Source organism: Saccopteryx leptura, chromosome 2, assembly GCF_036850995.1.
Source record: "Saccopteryx leptura isolate mSacLep1 chromosome 2, mSacLep1_pri_phased_curated, whole genome shotgun sequence".
NCBI classification, from domain to species: domain Eukaryota; kingdom Metazoa; phylum Chordata; class Mammalia; order Chiroptera; family Emballonuridae; genus Saccopteryx; species Saccopteryx leptura.
The window spans coordinates 154,143,215-154,164,870 of NC_089504.1; the positions used below are offsets into that span (position 1 = coordinate 154,143,215).

A 21,656-nucleotide genomic window follows, 5' to 3' on the forward strand; every position below is an offset into this window, starting at 1 on the left:
ACGAGCATAATTCTGATTCCAAAACCAGGCCAAGACAACACAAAGAAAGAAAATTATAGGCCAATTTCCCTATTGAATTTAGATGCTAAAATTCTCAACAAAATATTAGCAAACCGGATTCAGCAATACATGAAAAAAATCATACATCATGATCATGTGGGATTTATTCTGGGGAGGCAAGGCTGGTACAATATTCACAAATCAATCAATGTGATTCATCACATAAACAAAAGGAAGGAAAACCACATGATAATTTCAATAGATGCAGAAAAAGCACTGATAAAATTCAGCACTATTCATTATAACTCTCAGCGAAGTGGGAATACAGGGAACATACCTCAACATGATAAAGGCCATCTATGAAAAACCCACAGCCAACATCATAATTAATGGCAAAAATTAAAAGCAATCCCCTTAAGATCAGGAACAAGGCAGGGGTGCCTCCTTTCACCATTCTTATTCAACATAGTTCTGGAAGTTCTAGCTACAGCAATCAGACAAGAAGAAGAAATAAAAGGCATCCAAATTGGAAAAGAAGTAAAACTATCATTTGCAGATGATATGATACTGTATATAGAAAACCCTAAAGTCTCAAAAAACTACTGGAATAAATAAATTCAGCAAGGTTACAGGGTATAAAATTAATACACAGAAATCAGAGGCATTTTTATACACCCAACTGTCAGATGAGAAATTAAGGAAACAATCCCCTTCACTATTGCAACCAAAAAAATAAAGTATTTGGGAGTAAACTTAATCAAGGAGGTTAAAGACTTGTACTCAGAAAATTACAAAACATTGATAAAAGAAATCAAAGAAGATAAAAACAAGTGGAAGCATATACCGTGCTCATGGTTAGGAAGACTAAACATCATCAAAATTTCTATACTACCCAAAGCAATTTATAAATTCAATGCAATACCAATTACAATACCAATGATATACTTCAAAGATATAGAACACATATTCCAAAAATTTATATGGAACAAAAAAGGAACACGAATAGCCTCAAGAATCTTGAAAAAGAAGAATAAAGAGGGAGGTATCATACTTCCTGATATCAAGTTATACTACAAGGCCATTGTACTCAAAACAGCTTGGTACTGGCATAAGAACAGGCATATAGATCAATGGAACAGAACAGAGAACCCAGAAATAAACCCACATCTTTATGGACAACTGATACTTGACAAAGGAGGTAAGGGCATACAATGGAGTAAAGACAGCCTCTTCAACAAATGGTGTTGGGAAAATTGGACAGCTACCTGCAAAAAAAATGAAACTAGACCACCAACTTAAACCAGTCACAAAAATAAATTCAAAATGGATAAAAGACTTAAATGTAAGTCGTGAAACTTTAAGCATCTTAGAAGAGAACATAGGCGGTAAGCTCTCTGACATCTCTCATAGCAATATATTTGCCGATTTATCTCCACGGGCAAGTGAAATAAAAGACAGGATAAACAAATGGGACTATATCAAACTAAAAAGCTTTTGCACAGCTAAAGACAATAAGAACAGAATAAAAAGACAAACTACACAATGGGAGAATATATTTGACAATACGTGTGATAAGGAGTTAATAACCAAACTTTATAGAGAACTTGTAAAACTCAACACCAGGAAGACAAACAATGTAATCAAGAAATGGGCAAAAGAAATGAATAGACACTTCTCCAAAGATGACATACAGATGGCCAATAAACATAAAAAAATTTTCAACATCACTAATCATTAGAAAAATGCAAATTAGAACCACAATGAGATACCATCTCACAGCAGTCAGAATGGCGCTCATTAACAAAACAGCACATGATCGGTGCTGGTGAGGATGTAGAGAAATGGGAACCTTTCTTCACTGATGGTGGGAATGCAGACTGGTGCAGTCACTGTGGAAAACAGTATGGAGAGTCCTCAAAAAATTAAAAGTGGCACTTTTTTTTGATCCAGCTATCCCACTTTTGGGAATATATCCCAAGAACACCATATCACTGATTCTAAAAAAGAAATGCACCCCCATGTTTATAGCAGCATTGTTCACAATAGCGAAGATCTGGAAACAGCCCAAGTGTCCGTCAGTGGATGAGTGGATTAAAAAGCAATGGTACATATATACTATGGAATACTATGGGGCCATGAAAAAGAAGGAAATCTTAATTTTTGCAGCAACATGGATGGACCTGGAAAGTATTATGTTAAAATGAAATAAGCCAGGCAGAGAAAGAAAAATAACATATGACCTCACTCATTTGAGGAATCAAAGGAACAATGTGAACTGAGCAAATGAACTAACCTGAAGGGAAGGGCGGAGGGAGCTGTTGAGGGGAATACCGTGGAGGGGGTATGCAATCAAGGCAACACTAGAATCAATGTAAACAATAAAAAAGTATTAAATGCAGTAAATAATAAACTACCTTTTGATATATCACTTTTTTTATACATAAAACGATCATTAGAGCAAAGAACTGGTGGTTAAATTATTTGAATCGTACCACTGAATATAGATACATTTAATGCCATAGACCTGAATGGGAGATGAGGAAATAAGGCAGTTACAAGTGTGGACAGCTATTTTGAGAAGTTTTGATTTAGTGGAAACCTGAGAATTGGTTGATATAGCTAGAAGATGTTGTGGGTTAATTTAAGGTTTTTAAAAATGGAAATAATTGTGCTTACTTTGGCAGCACATATACTAAAAATGGGAGATAATTAAAGCACACGTGTAGGCTGAATTAAATGATCTAGTAGAAATGGGGAAATTGAAGCATAAAATAAAAGGGGTAATTGAAAAATTGATGAGACAATATGATGGGCTCCACATACAGATGAAAATTTAGCCTTTGATAAGAGCAGTTCCATTGTAATAGGAAAGTGGGCCTGTAGTATGAACAAATTCAGGTAGGTTGGTATTTGGTAAGAGATATAAGGGAGAGTTGATCCTCTGATTGCTTCCATTTCCTTGAAGTATGAAGTGAAGTCATCAAAATTGAAGGTCAAATGGGGTGTTGGAAGTTTGAGGAGAGGAAGACATGAAATAGTCTTTTCAGATTGGGAAATAGAAATTATTAGGAAATATGGTAGAATCCCTAGGAATTACTGAATACCTCTTTTTGTGTACTGTGTTACCATAGAACAAAAGTTAGTTTTTGCTTTTTTGTTGTTTTTTTTTTTAAGCATCCTGATATGTATGAGAGAGCGGTACTAAGAAAAGATCATCAGAAGAAATATGGAGCAACAGTTGATCTTTGGAGCATTGGGGTAACTTTTTACCATGCAGCTACTGGATCACTGCCATTTAGACCATTTGAAGGGCCACGTAGGAATAAGGAAGTGATGTAAGTGACTTCTCCATCTAAAATTAGAAATAATTTTTTAAATGTATCTTTATCTTATTTTGTGCCGTCAAGTGTTAGAGGTATACACTATTGAAAATTGATTTAGCCATCATTTTTATATTTTAAGCTGTTTGATTTTTAAGAAGAATGAAGCCTTATGACAGTGTATAGGCATAATTTTTTATATCATGTTTACATGTCTTATATACAAAGTGTAAATAACATCTGATCTTTGGTCCATCATTAAAAATATACTTGCTTTCTGAATTTTATTTCAGCATACTGTTTATTTCTCTTTGTGTACTTATTAGGTTTTTTCCTTTATACACCTGAAAAAAATAGTAATCTGTGGAGTATTCAAATCATTTCTGGATCTAAAAGAAATACAGTTTCTACCCTGAACTGATACGACTTCTTTTACCATTTCAAAAATATTAATGTAACATTAAGTTATTTTCTAGTGTTGCAGTTTTAAGTCCAAAGACTGAATACATTTTACTAGTACATTATACATTTATGTATTGCCGTAATTATTAGGGAATAATTACTGTGTATAAAGTCACTATTGTAAACCAAATAATACAGGAAAGGGAGATTAATTTCTAGATGTGAAATCTGTGATACAGTTCATTCATACTTTGCCTGCACTTCCTTTTATTTTAAAAGAAATTAGTAAATGCCTTGCTTCATGAGAAACAGCCAAATTATGCCCACATAAAACTGAGGTTATAAATGCTGTTTAGAGAATTATTTGGGACAGTAACTCACTACTGACAGCCTAATGTGCCAAACCATTCTTTAGATTTTAACATTTTCTCGGGCCATTATGTATTTGATACTGCCTTTTTTTTTTTTTTTAATAATTTTATTTTTTTAATGGGGCGACATCAATAAATCAGGATACATATATTCAAAGATAACAAGTCCAGGTTATCTTGTCGTTCAATTATGTTGCATACCCATCACCCAAAGTCAGATTGTCCTCTGCCACCTTCTATCTAGTTTTTTTGTGCCCCTCCCCCTCCCCCTTTCCCTCTCTCTTTCCCCCTCCCCCCCCCCCTCCCCATAACCACCACACTCTTATCAATGTCTCTTAGTTTCACTTTTATGTCCCACCTACGTATGGAATAATGCAGATACTGCCTTTTATAAGCAAACATGACTTCATAATAACAACTGTAAAAAGAAATATATAATCTTTTATTTAATCTCAGCTGAAAGAAATTGAGGGAGAAACATATTTTTCCTTTTGTTGATTTGAGGAAGTAAAACCAATTCACCTCTTATAAATGACTTTTGCTAAAACCTGGGTAGCTAAATGCTTTCCAGCAAAGACAGCATATATATATATTTACAGAAAGATGACATCCATTACTAAACTGGTGATTTTGGCATAGCATCATCTTGAGCCTGCTTTACAGCAGTGCCCTTTTTTAAAATAAAATCTCTCCATTAATGAAGGTTGAAAGTCAGTTTGGTTTTATCATTAAACATAAATTGTGCCTAACAGTTAATCATGCTTATTGTCATAGATATTATTTTAAAGAAATACCAGCCCTGACCAGATAGCTCAGTTGGTTAGAGCATCGTCTCAAAGCACAGAGGTTGCCGGTTCAGTCCCTGGTCAGGGCACGTAGAGGGGATAGATTGATGTTCCTGTCTCTCTTTTGCTCTCTCCCTTTCTCTCTCTAAAATCAATAAAATAAACATTTAAAGAAATATCAGCATCTTGCTGCCCTAAAAATGGATTAAATAGAAGTGTAATACTCCCTAATAAAATAAATATATAACTCATAAGCTAGTAGGAATACCTGATAATTTTATCTGACTGCCATGTAGGCAGATATAGTTAGAAGAATTTAGTTTTTTATTTGCATAATAGCTCAACTTTTTATGAATACCGATGCTAATAAATGTTCAGAGATACTTGAAGTAGTAATAATGACTTTATTAATGACTGATGCATTTTCCTCACATTATAACAGTATTGATTTCTTTGCATTACACATTATAAATGTATTTATTGGCTCTGGCCGGTGGCTTAGTCAGTGGATAGAGCATCAGCCCAGCATATGGACATCCCAGGTTTAATTCCCAGTTAGAGTACACAGGAGAAGTGACCATCTGCTTCTCTCCCTTGACTTTTGCCCCTTCTTTCCCTCTTCACCTCTGATTGGCTCGAACTTGACCCCGGGTGCTGAGGATAGGTCGGTTGGTCCAAGCTTGTCATCCTCAGTTGCTAAAAATATCTCGGTACTTGACCATCAGCCTCAGGCAGGGGTTGCCAGGTGGATCCTGGTTGGGGCTCATGCAGGAGTATGCCTCACTGTCTCCCCTCCTCTCACCTAAAAAAAAAAAAAAAAAAAAAAAGTTTACATATTGCTCTTACCAAAATTAGCTAAAATTTTTGAAGAATTTGTAAGCATTTCTTTAAGAATTCTGCCATTCATGCCTGACCTGTGGTGGCACTGTGGATAGAGCATCAACCTGGATCGCTGAGGTTACCAGTTCAAAACCCTGGGTTTGCCTGGTCAAGGCACAAATGGGAGTTGATGCTTCCTGCTCCTCCCTCTTCTCTCTCTCTCTCTCTCTTTCTCTAAAATGAATAAATAAAATCTTTAAAAAAAGAAGAATTCTGCCATTCATTCTATTACCTTCTCTCCTCTTCTTTAATATCACTTATCTTTACTTATTTCTTCACAATCATATTCTTCTCATGTTAATGGAGCTTATTCTTTACATTAATTTCCTCCTTTCCTGAAAAATGTCTTAAGGCAGAAATCCTGACTGCCTCTGCTGAGCAAGCAGCAAGCAGTCCAAATCAGTTTTACTGGGTCTACTTTTTTAAAGAATATATTGATTTGCTTAGAGCACATTTATGTAGACGTTAAATAAAAAAAAATTATGCCAGAAATAAGATCTATAAACTTGTATAAGATTCTGCTGTATTATGTTTTACACTTTTCATCTGTATAGTATTCTTGAAGTCATGCAGCTCTCCTGCTTTCTGGTTTTGTTTAGGAAAGTTTTGAAACTTAATAGGTTGCTTTAATTGGCCTGCAACATCATTATAGTATTCTTTTGCTTCCTCATCCAGTTCTTTCTTCAGTTCCTCTTTATCACCTTCATCAAGAATCAAATATGAGTTTTAATTTTGGTACATAAACATATTCCTATTTGTGTACGTATTTTTCAGTATGCAAAGAATCTTTCACATACTGTGCTATGTATAGTGTTTTGTTTTGTTTTTAAGAATGCTGTTGTTCGTTCTGTAGTCATTTAATACTCCTGTTGACTATGCCTTTGGATGATATGAGTAAATGGGATTTAGACAGTCTGTAACATAACATGGTCTAGAGACAGTCTGTAACATAACATTTTTTGTTTGCTCGATTTTTTTCAGATGGGAAAATTAATATTTTTGTTGTGAACATCAAGATGCTGTTGTTATATGGCACTCTGAGATCCCAAATGAAAATTAATTATGGCACATATAAAATAATAGTACAGCCACTGTTCTACTTCAGTCAGATTCAGAGTATTTTGATTGTTTTATGGATCCTGTGAACATCAATCACAAAGTTTTGTCTAGTAGATAATTGTAGGTGCACCTGAGGAAATATTTTTGCAGTGCTCTTTGATAGGCTATGCAATAATGAATTGTTTATTTTTTTCTGCTTATATCCCTCTGAAGGTATAAAATAATTACTGGAAAGCCTTCTGGTGCAATATCTGGAGTGCAGAAAGCAGAAAATGGACCAATTGACTGGAGTGGAGACATGCCTGTTTCTTGTAGTCTTTCTCGGTGAGTATAGTAGACCCAGTTCTCCTCTTTGACAGTTTGGTGTTTGGAATTTTAATTGACTAAAATCACAAATACTTATGTGTAGTTTATTTTTGTTGTTTGTTTTGTTAGCTGTTGTTAAAGCTTTGATTTATGTTTTTGTTCTTATGGTGATGTTAAAATTGATTATAATGTATAAGTAATTTTTTCAGATCTCTATGGGGTCATAGGGCATACATTTTTGAGATTGTTAATCACTGGGCTTGGAATCCTGTTCAGTGGGGGGATCCAGCTTAGGATGATGATGTCTTTTGTACTGACTCCATATCGACAGACTACAAATAATGGTATATAGATGGGAGTAACTAGAATTCTAAAAAAAAGCACTCAAGAAGTTGAACATATCCTCCTTTTTAAAAAGTTTTTGTATTACTCAAAAGAAAAAATAATAGTTTTCTCCTACTTCTTTCCAGCATTTCTAATGTACATATGGTCTTATTTAATTTAGCAGCCAGAACTAAAAAAAATTTATTCTCAGATATGAATTGTTATCACAAAGAAAGATGGCTTTAGGCGACCATTGTGTTTTGGTCGTTCAACCCCCGCTGGGGTCGCGACCCACAGGTTGAGAACCGCTGATGTAAAGTAAAAGAAATTAAAAGTAGATAGTAAATTATTTTAAATTTTATTCTAGAAATAAAGACAAGATACACATTGATCTGTACAATTTGTATTAATGAATTAACTTTCATTTTTCCTGAGTGTGATAACTGTATAATCTACAAGTAAACATGCACAGGTTATGACTTACTGGCTTAACACTTATTATAATGTGTGGGTGCTTTTTGTATGACTATCAACATATAAATAAGTATATATCTATATCTATACATATATAGATAGCACAAGCTTATAAAGTGTTACCTATCATTTTATGAATTGCTTTCTGTGAAAACTCATTTAAACCAAGAGTTTCATTGCTTAAATCATTTTTGCAAATCACTGTTTTGGCCTGACCTGTGGTGGTGCAGTAGATAGAGCATCAACCTGGAAGTCTGAAGTCACTGGTTCAAAACCCCAGGCTTGCCCAGTCAGGGCACATATGAGAAGCAATTCCTATGAGTTGATGCTTCCTTTTTCCCATTTCTCCCTCTCTCTTAAATCAGTCAATAAAATCTAAAAGAAAATCACTATTTTGACAGTTTTTTGTGTTGTTTTTAAAAGTCTACAAAACTGTATCATGCAGCTAGAATTACCAAGAGAAATTAATTTTATTGGAGAGCAGAAATTTAATATTATTATAATGGTTTGTGTTAAAATTTTTTTATTTAGGTAGAGAGAGAAAGAGGAACAGACAGGAAGGGCGATAAGCATCAACTCATAGTTGTAGCACTTTAATTGCTCATTGATTGCTTTCTCATATGTTCCTTGACCGGGGGTCTCCAGCCAAGCTAGTGACCCTTTGCTCAAGCCAACAATCTCAATCCAGCGACCATGGGGTCATGTCTATGATCCTACGCTCAAGCTGGATGAGCCCACACTCAAGCTGACAACCTTGGGATTTCGATCCTGGGTCCTCAGCATCCAGGCTGATACTACTGTGCCACCACCTGGCCAGATGGTTTGTGTTAAATTTTGATTGAGAAAATACTCATTTTGAGGATCTCAGGCAAAACATAAAATTTAAAGTGGTCAAGCAATGAATACTTGTATAATTATATATATTTTTTGTAATAAATTATATTGCTGAAACTGAGAATCAGTAATTTGACAATCTGAACTACAGACTTCATATTTCAGACAGGTAACAGGCCTTATATATCTAATCAGTATTTAGCACACCAAGTTATACATTCTTTGATAAAAATTGAGTAGATACCAGAAAACATATGATCTTTTATTTAATAGTAAGAATGTTAATACTACTAATTAGCAATGAGAACAACTACCAGAAATGTAATGACTACAAAAATTATCATCTTTCTGGCGAGTATTAGTCAAGATTGGATAGCAAATGATGAAAATCTAACTCAGCTGGTTTAAGTGAAAACGAAAATAGATTGACTTTGTAATTAAAAGTTTACACATATATGTGACTTAAAGTCCACCTAAATCCTCGGACTCAGACTGTGTTAAGACTTGTCTCTTCAGATCGTTCAGATCTACTTTTCTCTGCTTTCTCTTTCAGTAAGTCTCTTTCCTGAAAGCCACAGGAAGGATGCTCGCACTCCTAGACTCTCATTCTCACAGCTTTGAACACTCAGTGGCAAAAATTTCTGGGTCGATTCTCATTTAACCAACTTAAATGCTACCACCTGACCACTCTGACTAATTATGCCCATCTATGCACAGGGAGTAGCGTTAGATGGTGGAGAGATATGAACTGTTTTACAAAAGAAGGGAGATGATACCTGTTAGGCAGAAATTTTAAATGTCCACTACGTATTTTAAAAACTGTCAAAGGCAAGGAATTCTTTCAGTGCCTGTTATGTAGTCAAGAATATATTTTTAAGACTATTTGAAATTCCATAATTGAGAATCTGCTTGAGCATATTTTATAAATCAGTGAAACCATGAGAAAGAATAAAGTTCTCCCATTCATTTTTTGAAAAGTATTTAAACTTACTAGTTGAAAACTGTTCCTCATTGAATTGGCACTAATTGATTGCTAGATGGTTGTAGTAATTTCACTCCTAAATAAGTGTCAGTGTAGGAATCTTATTTGAGCCAACTGATGACATATGCTGGGTAGCAGGATCTCAAATGCTTTGGAGAATGGCAGCATTCCAACTTATTTTATACACTAGAATCAGAGGAGAAGACCTAAGGAAGGTACATTACATGAATTAGTGATAGACTAAGGGAGTGAGAGAAAGCATTTTTTTTTAGCAGGGAAATAATATTAAACTAAGATTACCTGGTTTTCAGAAAAGGTAACAGGTTTTTTAAACTTTGATCTAATATAATAATAATAGCTGCTCCTTTGATTTGTTAGTAACTGTTATGATTTTGTACCTAGATAAAATATAGCACATTTACTCTTTTATCTTTTTTTTAATCCTATTTTAGGGGTCTTCAAGTTCTGCTTACCCCTGTTCTTGCAAACATCCTTGAGGCAGATCAGGAAAAGTGTTGGGGTTTTGACCAGTTTTTTGCAGAAACTAGTGATATACTTCACCGAATGATAATTCATATTTTTTCACTACAACAAATGACAGCTCATAAGATTTATATTCATAGCTATAATACGTAAGTACCTCTTTATATTTTCTTCCTGTGTGATAATGTTTGTTTATAATAATCATCTTCATAAATTAGGAGAGGAAATAAAAGCTATATCAGTTTCACCAGAAGCACCCACTTCCCACTTAGAAAATAATGTTGGAGTGCTTAGTAAATTCGTTTGTACTTATTTTTTGGAATAAAAGGATTAATTTCTAAAATTTACAAGTAAATTAGCTTGGCCTTAAACTGCAAATTTTACAAGATTATTTTTGTTTCTGTGCCTTCTCTCAAATTATGTAATCCCATAATTAAATAGCATCTACTAGTAAATGGGCCAGGTTTCTTATTTAAGAGTACTGTCCTGTCATATAAAAAATATTAAAACAGGCCCTGACCAGTTTGTTCAGTGGTAGAGCATTAGCCCAGTGTGTGGATGTCCCAGGTTCAGTTCCCAGTCAGGACACACAAAAGAAGCAACCATCTGCTTCTACCCCTTTCCTCTCCCCCTTCTCTCTCTCTTACCCTCCTGAAGCCAGTGGCTTGATTGTTTCGAGCATTGGCCCCAGGTGTTGAAAATAGCTTGGTTGGTCTGAGTGTCAGCCTCAGGTGCTAAAAATAGTTCAGTTTATTTGAGCATCATCCCCACATAGGGGTTGCTGGTGGATCCTGGTTGGGGTGCATGTGGGAGTCTGTCTCATCTGTTTCACCATCTCCCTTCCTCTTACTTCGAAAGAAAAAAATATATATATATATAAACATAAGTCTAAAATATAGTTAGTGTCGTTTTTGTTTGTATATGTGACATAAAACCCTTATTGGGTGCTGGAGAAATAATCATTTATTTTACCTAAACAATAACACATAATATCCATGTCATAAAAAAATCTACGCATGTGGCCTGACCTGTGGTGGTGCAGTGAATAAAGCATCAACCTGGAATGCTGAAGTTGCCAGTTTGAAACCCAGGGCTTGCCTGGTCAAGGCACATATGAGAAGCAACTGCTATGAGTTGATGCTTCCCATTCCTCCTTTTCTCCCTCTCCCTCCGTCCCTTCCTCTCCCTCTCTCTCCCTCTCTCTCTCTTCCTCTTCTTCTCTCTTCCCCTCCTCTCCCTCTCTCTCCTCTCCTTTTCTCTCCTTCTCTCTCCCTTTCTCTCCCCCTCCCTCTCTTTCCCTCTCCCTCCCTCCCTCCCTCTTTCCTTCTTCCCCTCCCATCCTGTCTGTAAAAAAAAATCAATAAATAAAATCTTTTTTAAAAAATCTACACATGTGATAAAACTGCACATAAGTAAATACACACATTTACATATAACACTGGGGAAATCTGTAAGACAGGTGAATCAGTATCAACATCCTAATTGTAATATTGTACTACATATATTTTATGCAAGATGTTCCCATTGGGGGAAACTGAGTGAAGGGTATAGAGCATCTCTCTCCATTATTTCTTAAAACTGCATATAAATCGTCAGTGACCTTAAAATAAAATTTTTTTTAAATGGAGGGAAAAAAACATTATACCATTCTTTATGCCTTAGTTTTGGTTTTGACAGGATTCAAGTAGCAGTTTTGATGCCTTATAAAACTCACAAAGAGACTTACTGGTAATTTATTAAGAAATAACATTAATTAGATGTAATATTTTAGATATTAATATCTAATATATATGTCTAATGTAATGTAAACAAACAATGTGAATATAATGAATGAAATAATATTAATATAACATTAGATTAAAATCTAATATGCCTCTTTATTTTGGTACTTAATAGCCTGAATAAATATTATGTACTGGCTACTGTTTCATTTTTAAAATCAGTTTGAACATAAAAAGCTCACCCAAGCCTGAGCCACATCTTAACAGAGGCTTATGGGAGAGACAAATCACAACATTGCTGCTGAAACACTTCTTTGATTTCGTAGATCTATTTAGGGAGAATATACCTTTCCCCAAAAAACATTATTTTGAAAATACTTGGTTTTATTAATTAAATTATTTAACAAACATTATATAGTCATATTGTATGTACTATTCTCAGTTCTTTATATATTTAAGTCACTTAGTCCTCACAACAAATCTGTGAGGTAGGTCATATTATTCCCAGTTTACACATGAGGCAATTTAGCACAGAGGAGTTAAGTAACCCAAGGAAATTCAGCAGATAAATGGAATAACTAGAATTTGAACTCAACTTGATTTCAGAGTCAGTGCTCTTAAGCTCTCTGCTATGTTGGCCCTCCATTATTAAATATTAACCCTGTATATTGTATATATCCACTGTAGGTATGCAAACAAATATTTAAAAATTGATTATATTAGACAATGTTTTTGGAATTTTTAGTTTAATGGATTTTGTAATATTCACATCAACAAAAACACTGTCTCTGTGGACTGGTCATGATCTGAAGTACCACTTAGAAATGGATGTTGTACTCAATCATTAAAACAAAGACTACCTATCTTTTTATCCTAATTGTTGTATTTCTGGATTTTTCTCACACAGTGCTACTGTATTTCATGAGCTGGTATATAAACAAACCAAAATTGCTTCTACAAATCAAGAACTTATATATGAAGGACGACGCTTAGTTTTAGAACCTGGAAGATTAGTACAGCATTTCCCTAAAACTACAGAGGAAAATCCTATTTTTATTGTAAGCCGGGAACCTCTGAGTACCATAGGACTGATATATGAGAAAAGTAAGTTGGGATTTTCCTTGTCCTTACTAGCCATTAAAAAACAAACCTTTAAAAATGATTGTCATTTTCATAAAGTTGGTCGATGATAACATTAATGTATACCCTCTCATAAACATTAAAATTTTGTGAATTAGTTGAACAAAACTAGTAAAATTTAAAGGCCTTGTAGACAAAATAATTTGATATTATTTTGTTTCATAAAGTGGTAAAATAGTTTTCCATGTATGTTTCACTGTAACTGTATTTTACTCTCATTCAAAATAACTTTTTATATCAAATTTTAGTAAATATTTATTGTGCCCAGTTTGAATAGGACACTTAGCCAGGCTTTGGAGTCAAAGGAAAATTAGATCTGCATTTTAGAGTCTTTTAAATTATTAATCTTACTGTTGAAAAAAAATAAACTATCCAGATTTTTAAATTTCTGTTTGGATTTTGGAATTCGGTTTCCATTTAAATAGAACTGTTGAAAGCTTATTGTCTTGGAATATATTTAAGAAAAAAATTAAATTCTTTAGAAATATTGCAGGTAATTTGTTACAGTATGAGCATTATTATTTCAAGTGGGTTTTTTTAAACCAGGAAAAGAACATTACAGAGTTTGGCCACTAATATTTAATTTAGAGGTAATTTACAGGTTAATGTTGAAGTTAGAGGTTACTATATAAAGGATACAATAATTTATTAAGAATTCTTTATTTTTGCTTTTAATTATTTTACTTCATGTTTCAGTTTCCCTCCCCAAAGTACATCCACGTTATGATTTAGATGGAGATGCTAGCATGGCTAAGGTTGGTATTTAATTAAGTTACCATGTAAACATATATATTAAATTATCTCATCAATAGTAGAAGCAATAAAATGTATTGTGTCTTTATATATGCCTATATTATTTAGGAAATTATTCATGTAAATTATTATCCATTGCAGATTCTTTTCTGTATTTTCTTTTTGACTTTATATCCTTTTTAAAATTCATAAGAAAACTTTCTCCATTGAGGCAGTGCATGTTTAATATCATGTTAAGGATGAAGTGTCTATTGCAGTTTTATCTATCCTTATCTTTTAGAAATTGGTAAATTGTTTTTAATTAACATCATAAAAATAATATAAGCTTGAAAGTTTTTATGTAAACGTTTTCCTTAATCTGTACTTATAGTTAGCACCAAAAGTGACATTTTGCATTTTTTCATTAGGCAGTAACAGGAGTTGTGTGCTATGCCTGTAGAATTGCCAGTACCCTGCTGCTTTATCAGGAATTAATGCGAAAGGGGATACGGTGGTTGATGTAAGTAATAGATTGAAATTTGAAAATTTATCTTCACATAGACCTCACTAAATAACTGGTAATCACCCCATCATCTCTTCAGATTAGGTAGGGTCAGGTGCTTGATTTTTATTATTATACTACTTTGTTTCACATTTAGTTTATAAAACGTTTAGCAGCTTTTCCTTTTTTTGTTACTACCATAACCTTGTGAGATAGGAAAATATTATCTGAATTTTAAAACTTATACCACACTGGGCTCTGGCCAGGTAGGTCAGTGGCTAGAGTATCATACTGGCAGTACGAGTTCATGGGTTCCATCCCCGGTCAGAGCACAAACGAGAAGCTACCAATTACTACACAATTAAATGGAGCAACTAAGTAGAACAGTGAGTTGACACTTCTCTCTCTCTGTCCTTCTCTCTTTCTCTCCCCCTCCTTTTCCTCCGCCCCAAATGAATGGAATAAAATTTTTTAATTAAAAAAAAAACCTCACACTACACTGTACAATGTGATGTCAAATAAATTCCTTTTCCAAGGAAGTATACACTCAGCTTTAAAAAAAACCCCAAAAAACAGCATTACTGCTATGAAATTCACACACTATAAAGTTCACCTGTTTTTAAAAATATGCAGATCAAAGATTTTTAGTACATTCACAAAATTATGCAGTCATCACCACTAATTTTAGAATTTTTATCACCCCAAAAAGAAACCCTGTTCCCATTAGCAGTCACTTTCCATTTTTGCTAAAAATCTTAGCCCTAGGCAACCACTAATATACTTTCTGTTGCTTTAGATCTGCCTATTCTAGACATTTGATGTAAATGAAAGCATCTAGTAGGAGCACACACTCACTTTGACAGGCAATTGAAAAGCTAAATTATTTTTTTTTACTAAATCACTTAATATAGTTATTCCAGGTCAGAGTATTTTTTATATAAATTTTTTATTAATTTTAATAGGGTGACATCAATAAATCAGGGTACATATATTCAAAGAAAGCATGTTCAGGTATCTTGTCATTCAATTCTGTTGCATACCCATCACCCAAAGTCAGATTGTCCTCCGTAACCTTCTATCTAGTTTTCTTTGTGCCCCTCCCCCTCTCTCTCTCCTTCCCTCCCCCCAACCCCCATAACCACCACTCTCTTGTCCATGTCTCTTAGTCTCATCTTTATGTCCCACCAATGTATGGAATCCTGCAGTTCTTGTTTTTTTCTAATTTACTTATTTCCCTCCGTATAATGTTATCAAGATCCCACCATTTTGTTGTAAGTGATCCAATGTCATCATTTCTTATGCTGAGTAGTATACCATGGTGTAAATGTGCCACGTCTTCTTTATCCAGTCTTCTATTTTTTTTTACAGTGATTAAAGCCTTTAAGCAAACTCTTGGCCAATACAGCAAGAACCCATAAAAGAATAGGGTCCTTAACGTGTTCACCAAGCCCAAGTTGGCCCCAACACCATGCCAAATCCCTGATAAATGGCAACCCAACCCCAGTTCAGTCTGTTAGGAGCTGTCACAAGGAGCAGGAGTCCAGGACAAGTCCACCTCCAGGAAAAGTCCGCATGGCACTGGAATTGTTGTCACAATTCTGTACTTTGCAGCTCACATCCAAGTCCCAATGACCGCTGCTTCTAGCTGGTAATGATTCAGGTAGACTGGAAAGGCCAACTGCAGCATGTGTGGATATGGAGCTTCTGTTCTCCTCTGCCTGGAGAGATGAGACCAGGTTGCTTTTCCCTGGAGCTCTGCGACTGTGGCGTGGTAAAGAGAACCTTGGGATACACTAAGCTGGGTGGCAAAGGTAGATTCATAATAGAAGTTGGCAAAAGGGGGAAAGAGAGCTCTAAATTAGGAGTAGGTCCCAGCCTGAAATATGAGTGGGGCATTGAGGTAAGAGGAATAAAGGAAACACTATATATTAAACAAAGCGGCAGAACATAGGACTATCAACACCCACAACAGAGATCTTCGAGGGAAGAATAAAAAACCTGACTATTCAGGCAAGACATAGTTAAGTGGCCCTTGTGCAAATGAGATCAGTTTACCTGCTTCTTGGAATAAATACCCTAGGCTCGTCCACAGTGTTGTAGATGGGGCCGACGGCCCTGGGCCCCTTCACAGGTCAGAGTATTAATCATCTAGTTCAGTATACTATTCCTGATCTAGTTCAGTGATCATAGGAAATGTTTTAAAAATGACTACAGTTTGACTCTTTTTAACCTTTGGTGATTTATAGATAACATCCTTCCATTTGATAGAAATGATAGAAATGGAGAATAAACGGTTTCTTTTAAGAATCATGCCTCTAGTTCTGTACAACATCATGTAAAGCTTTTGAATTTTATACAGCCACAGAATGGCTTCATGTTCTCTGGGTTCATAGTGCTCTTTACCTTTACTGCCGGTGACAATTTCTGTGTACCTGCCTCATACCTATCCTTTTCTTCTTGTAAAATCATGTATAAAACATGTCATCATTCTTGTTCTGCTGCTGCTTCTAAAGAGAAAAAAGAATAAGTCTCTTTTAACCCCCTCTCAGCTTTATGTTAAACCCATAAATTTATGCTTATAATATTTTTATGTGTTCATATACCTAGTGTTCAAACTTGTGCTTTTCTTGTCTCATTAAGAAACCCCTTTGTTTTTACAAAATAGTTTGCAGAAAAATCGAAGTGTTAACTCTGCTTATTTTCACAGTATTGCTACTAACAGCTGTCACTTGCTCTTGCTGTTGTTTGTTACTTACCCTAGTCACTACTCCATGAAGCTTTTATTCCTTTTACTTATTAGTTTTTAGTTTATTAAGTCAGGAGAAAATAGTTTCTAATGTAGACTATGGTTGAAAAACTTCTTTTTCAGTTCGTAAATGTTTTAGACTTTGTGGGACACATAAGGTATCTGTTTTTATTTTGTTTTTACAATCTTTAAAAATGTAAATACTGGCCCTGGCCAGTGGCTCAGTGGTAGAGTGTCGGCCTGGTGTATGGATATTCTGGGTTCGATTTCTGATCAGGGCACACAGGGGAAGTGACCATCCGTTTCTCCATCCCTCCCTCTCCCCCTTCTCTCTCTCTTTCTTTCTCAAGCTAGTGGCTCCAGTGGTTCGAGGGTCAGTCCCAGACAGGTTGACAAGTTAGTGGATATCAGTTGGGGTGCATGCAGGAGTCTGTCTCACTTTTAAAAAACTGTAAATAACCATTCTTAGCAAAAACAAGCCTCGGGTCTTAGTTTGTTGACACTTGATGTAACCTTAAAGCCCTTCAATTTTATTTACAGTGTCATCTTGCTTCTTCAGAGATCGTGTTGATTTAAACTAGAAAATAGTAGTATAGCACAGGTAGTAAAAATTCTGGTGGTATACAATGTAGTGCTATTCAGCTTATTTGTATGATTGTAGATTAGTTTTTATTTTTAATATGTTAATGCTTCTAACTTCTAAATTGTTAACCTCATATGTAGTAATGATTTATGTCCTAGATATGTATAAGGCTCACAAAGATGCTTTTAATAATGAAAAGTGAACTGGCTTTTATAATATGTCAAGACTGTTAAGAGATTTGAGTCTGACCAGGTAGTGGTACAGTAGATAGAGCATTGTCCTGGGACTCTGAGGATCCGGGTTCAAAACCCCCAGGTTGCCAGTTTGAACGCAGGCTCATCCACCTTGAAGATGGGGTCACTGACTTGAGCATGGAATCACAGACATGACCTCATGGTCGCTGACTTGAAGCCCAAGGTCACTGGCTCAGATGAAGCCCCCCAGTCAAAGCACATATGAGAAAGCAATCAATGAACAGCTAAGGTGTCACAACTATGAGTTGATGCTTCTCATCTCTCTCTCTTCTTGTCTGTCTGTCCCTCTCATTCTCTGTCTCACTAAAAAAAAAAGAAAAAAGAAATTTGAACAGGACAGCAGCATAATTAGTGTTAGACAAAACAATTCTTTAGATAAAACTAATGAGAATATTATTATTTTTTAGAGAATCAGTTAAAGATGATTATAATGAAACCGTTCACAAAAAGACAGAAATTGTGATCACATTGGATTTCTGCCTCAGAAACATTGAAAAAACTGTGAAAGTGTGAGTAGATTACTTCCTTAATTTACAGTTGTTAAAATGTTAAGCATTGTTACATTTCTGTTTAATTTGTTTAGTAATCCTTGACACCTATAGATGCTATGCAAGTGTTTGTATTAAGGCACAACCTTATTTTAAATTACTTTCTCACAAAGGCAGAAAATACCCAGTTGTCTCAATAAGAAATGAACACCATCTCTTTGGTAGCATTTCTTCTTTCCTTTGCAAAGGAAAAGGTAACCTGAAATAGAAACATCTCATCTTTACCTTGGAAAGCAACACTCTGAATAGGATAGTAAAACTGTAATGAACAAAGGAAATAGGAAGAGTTATTCTAGATCTGTATTTTGGTGGTATTTTTAGAATTTTGGGATTACTTCTAGTTTACTTTGCTTATTAAGCTTATCCCTGAGAATGTCTTTTGAAACAGAATAAAGTGCCCTCTTCCGAGGCTGTATTATTTGTACTGCATAGGAAATATAATTAATGAAATCAGAATTTACTATTGACTGTTATTAATTCTGAAATCTAGTACTTTGACTGTTATCCTGGCATAAGAGTGTTTGAAATTAAGTTGTCTTTTTTATTTTATTTCTTAATCTGAAAATTTATAAATAGAAGTTTATAAAAGTTCTTCTTTACAAAGACAGTTCCAAGTTTTCTTGGAATCTGTTGCTTTGTAGATTTTGCATTTAGTATTTTATTCTAAATGGTTATGATAATAAAAATTCAAATATAATTTATAAAACATTTTTAAGTCTATGTAATCATTATACTCATTTAATTTTTCCATATCTGTTTTTCATACAGATATGAAAAGTTGATGAAAACCAACCTAGAAGCAGCAGATGAAATTTCAGACATACACACCAAATTGTTGAGAGTAAGTATTTACAAAATTATGAAAATCATAGGCTCATAATCTTTTTCTTTGTTGGCAAGATTTTTAACTAACCTTTTCTGAAGAAATGATGTGCCTAAAGATCTTCAGAGAAAAAGTAGCTTTTCCAGTTTTTAGGAGCTCTTTATAATATTTAACTACCTTACTGCCATGCAATTCACTTTTTAAAAAAAATGTTTATTGATTTGAGAGAGAGGGAAAGACAGGAACATCAGTCTTCTGTATGTGCCCTGACCTGGGATTGAACCTGCAACCTCTGCACTTCAGAACGATGGGTTACTAACTGAACTATCAGGCCAGGGCTGCCGTGCAATTCTTTATGACATTTCCAAATGCCTGCTTTGCTTTAACCCCATTTCTCTCTTCCTTTCTCTCTGTCTCTCTTTAAAATTCATAATGCTCTTGTGTTGCTGCTGCTATGGCAATTAAAAGCAAGTTCATAAGTGTAAGTTAGCATGCAGAATATTTCAACTTGTTCAGAATTAGATGCAAGTTAGGAACATATCAGATCTTCCCTAAAACAAAAAATAAGGAAAGAAAAATTGGGGTTTGCCAAGGCAATAATACATCATTCCTATAACTAAAAAAAGAAATTAGGACAAAAGTTTCTTCTCTGCTGAAAAATGCAATAGCATTACAGGCAGTTTCTGGATCTCTTAGTAAAACGTATTGTATAAGAGTAGAGAATTATGTGTCAGGAGAGCTCATTACTAATCCTCACCTGCCCATTTACCTAGCTGTTCCTGCCAGGTGACTTAAGCGTTTAACTCTTCAACCTTGTTTTTCTTTAAAATGGATGGTTTTTTACCCTGCTTATCTCACAGATTGTTGTATCAAATAAAATGAGATGAATAAAAATGCTATATTCCTGTAAGCTTTTAGCATTTGAAGTATTCTTTCATGAAATGAGTACTGTATTAGGTTAAAAGAAAAAGAACTTGATATGGTATCATTTTTCTCTTTTCCAGTTTAGGCTGATTTTTAGTTGTTGTTTTTTTTTCCTTCAGTTTTAGATCCAGAGCAGTGGTTTTCGAAATACGAGTCATAAACAACTAGTAGGTTGTAAAGTTTAGTGCATTGCAGTCAGCATTGTTTTTAATGAAATGGAATAGAGAATGTCAGAATGCATCACATATAATAAGAAAAATACTGTTCCATGAAACTTTTGGCTCAGTTATATATACACATTTAAATGAGACTGGGTTAAAACAAAGTAAATTTCTTACTCTATATAAGTCCTGACCAAAAAAGTTTAAAATTGTTGATATAGAATAAAGCAAATAAAAATCAAGAAAACAAAGTCTTTTCCAGTACTTGTATATATTTTAAATACAGTCAATTGTATTTTCTTGTCTGTTTCTGCTTTTGTCTTAGAAATTTATTTACTAGCTCATAGTTCTAATGGATACTTGTTTCCACTGCTAGCATTGTCGTTAGACCACTTTGAATTGAAATTTTATGTTTTTCTTTTGGGGAACCCATAGTGTTTCTCATTTTTATGTCATTTTTGTGAAGATTTAGATTTCCCGTGAGAATTGAAGCACGATGATTAATGAGTTTAAGGTCATATTTTATTATCATTCCATACTCATGGTGGAAATCAACCTAAGACAATGTCCTTGCACTTAAAGATAAAAATAATTATTCTGACTTAGATTTGAAGTCATCTATAAAAGAAATATCATCAAGACTTTAGACTCCATTGGCACTGTGATTATCAGTTTTGATTTTTGGTAATCTGGATCTGAACCCATTGGTTTTATTTAGCTTTCCAGTTCTCAGGGCACCATAGAAACCAGTCTTCAGGATGTCAAAATCAAATTATCTCCAGGTGGATTGCTGTCGGATACATGGGCCCAGCAGGATGGCACTCATCCAAAAGATAGACAGTAGGTTATCATTTTATTGGTAGTTTCTGCTCTTATTATTAAATGTCCTTTTTCACATTGACTCAGTTAATTTATTTGGGTTTTTCTTCCATAAATAGTGTAGAAAAGTTACAAGTCCTGTTAAATTGCATCACAGAGATTTACTATCAGTTCAAGAAAGACAAAGCAGAACGTAGTAAGTAAAATTTGTCATTTGTTAATATAATGAATGAGCCCTACTAGTTGTGATTCAGTTGAATTAATTTAGTAAATTTGTGAGGATGGCTGCTTAAGTTATTTTTTCAGAGATTTGATTCTGTCAGAAAATAGATTAAATATCCTAAAAAGTCTTTTTAAGATCAACCTTTTGAATATTTTATATCAGGGGTCATTAACTCGACAGGCCAGGCACAAAACAAGAGTTGAAACTGGACAGTGGAGACGGAGGAGAACTGAAGAGGAGTGACCCTCCTCTTGAGGGGAG

The 21,656-nt window shown here is 34.5% G+C and overlaps 1 protein-coding gene across 5 annotated transcripts in view; it reads left to right on the forward strand.

The window, feature by feature from the left end:
* The window catches only part of TBK1 (TANK binding kinase 1), a 53,660-nt gene that overhangs the window by 24,726 nt on the left and 7,278 nt on the right, over window positions 1–21,656 (forward strand). For 4 of the 5 annotated variants that reach the window (XM_066369099.1, XM_066369101.1, XM_066369100.1 and 1 more), the window contains 10 exons: window positions 3,175–3,335; window positions 7,030–7,140; window positions 10,189–10,368; window positions 12,848–13,044; window positions 13,777–13,835; window positions 14,241–14,332; window positions 18,305–18,406; window positions 19,214–19,286; window positions 21,072–21,193; window positions 21,292–21,368. In XM_066369099.1, the coding sequence (XP_066225196.1) occupies window positions 3,175–3,335; window positions 7,030–7,140; window positions 10,189–10,368; window positions 12,848–13,044; window positions 13,777–13,835; window positions 14,241–14,332; window positions 18,305–18,406; window positions 19,214–19,286; window positions 21,072–21,193; window positions 21,292–21,368 (1,174 nt within the window). The remainder of the gene's footprint in view (window positions 1–3,174; window positions 3,336–7,029; window positions 7,141–10,188; window positions 10,369–12,847; window positions 13,045–13,776; window positions 13,836–14,240; window positions 14,333–18,304; window positions 18,407–19,213; window positions 19,287–21,071; window positions 21,194–21,291; window positions 21,369–21,656) is intronic. The other variant, XM_066369102.1, reaches the window with a different exon arrangement.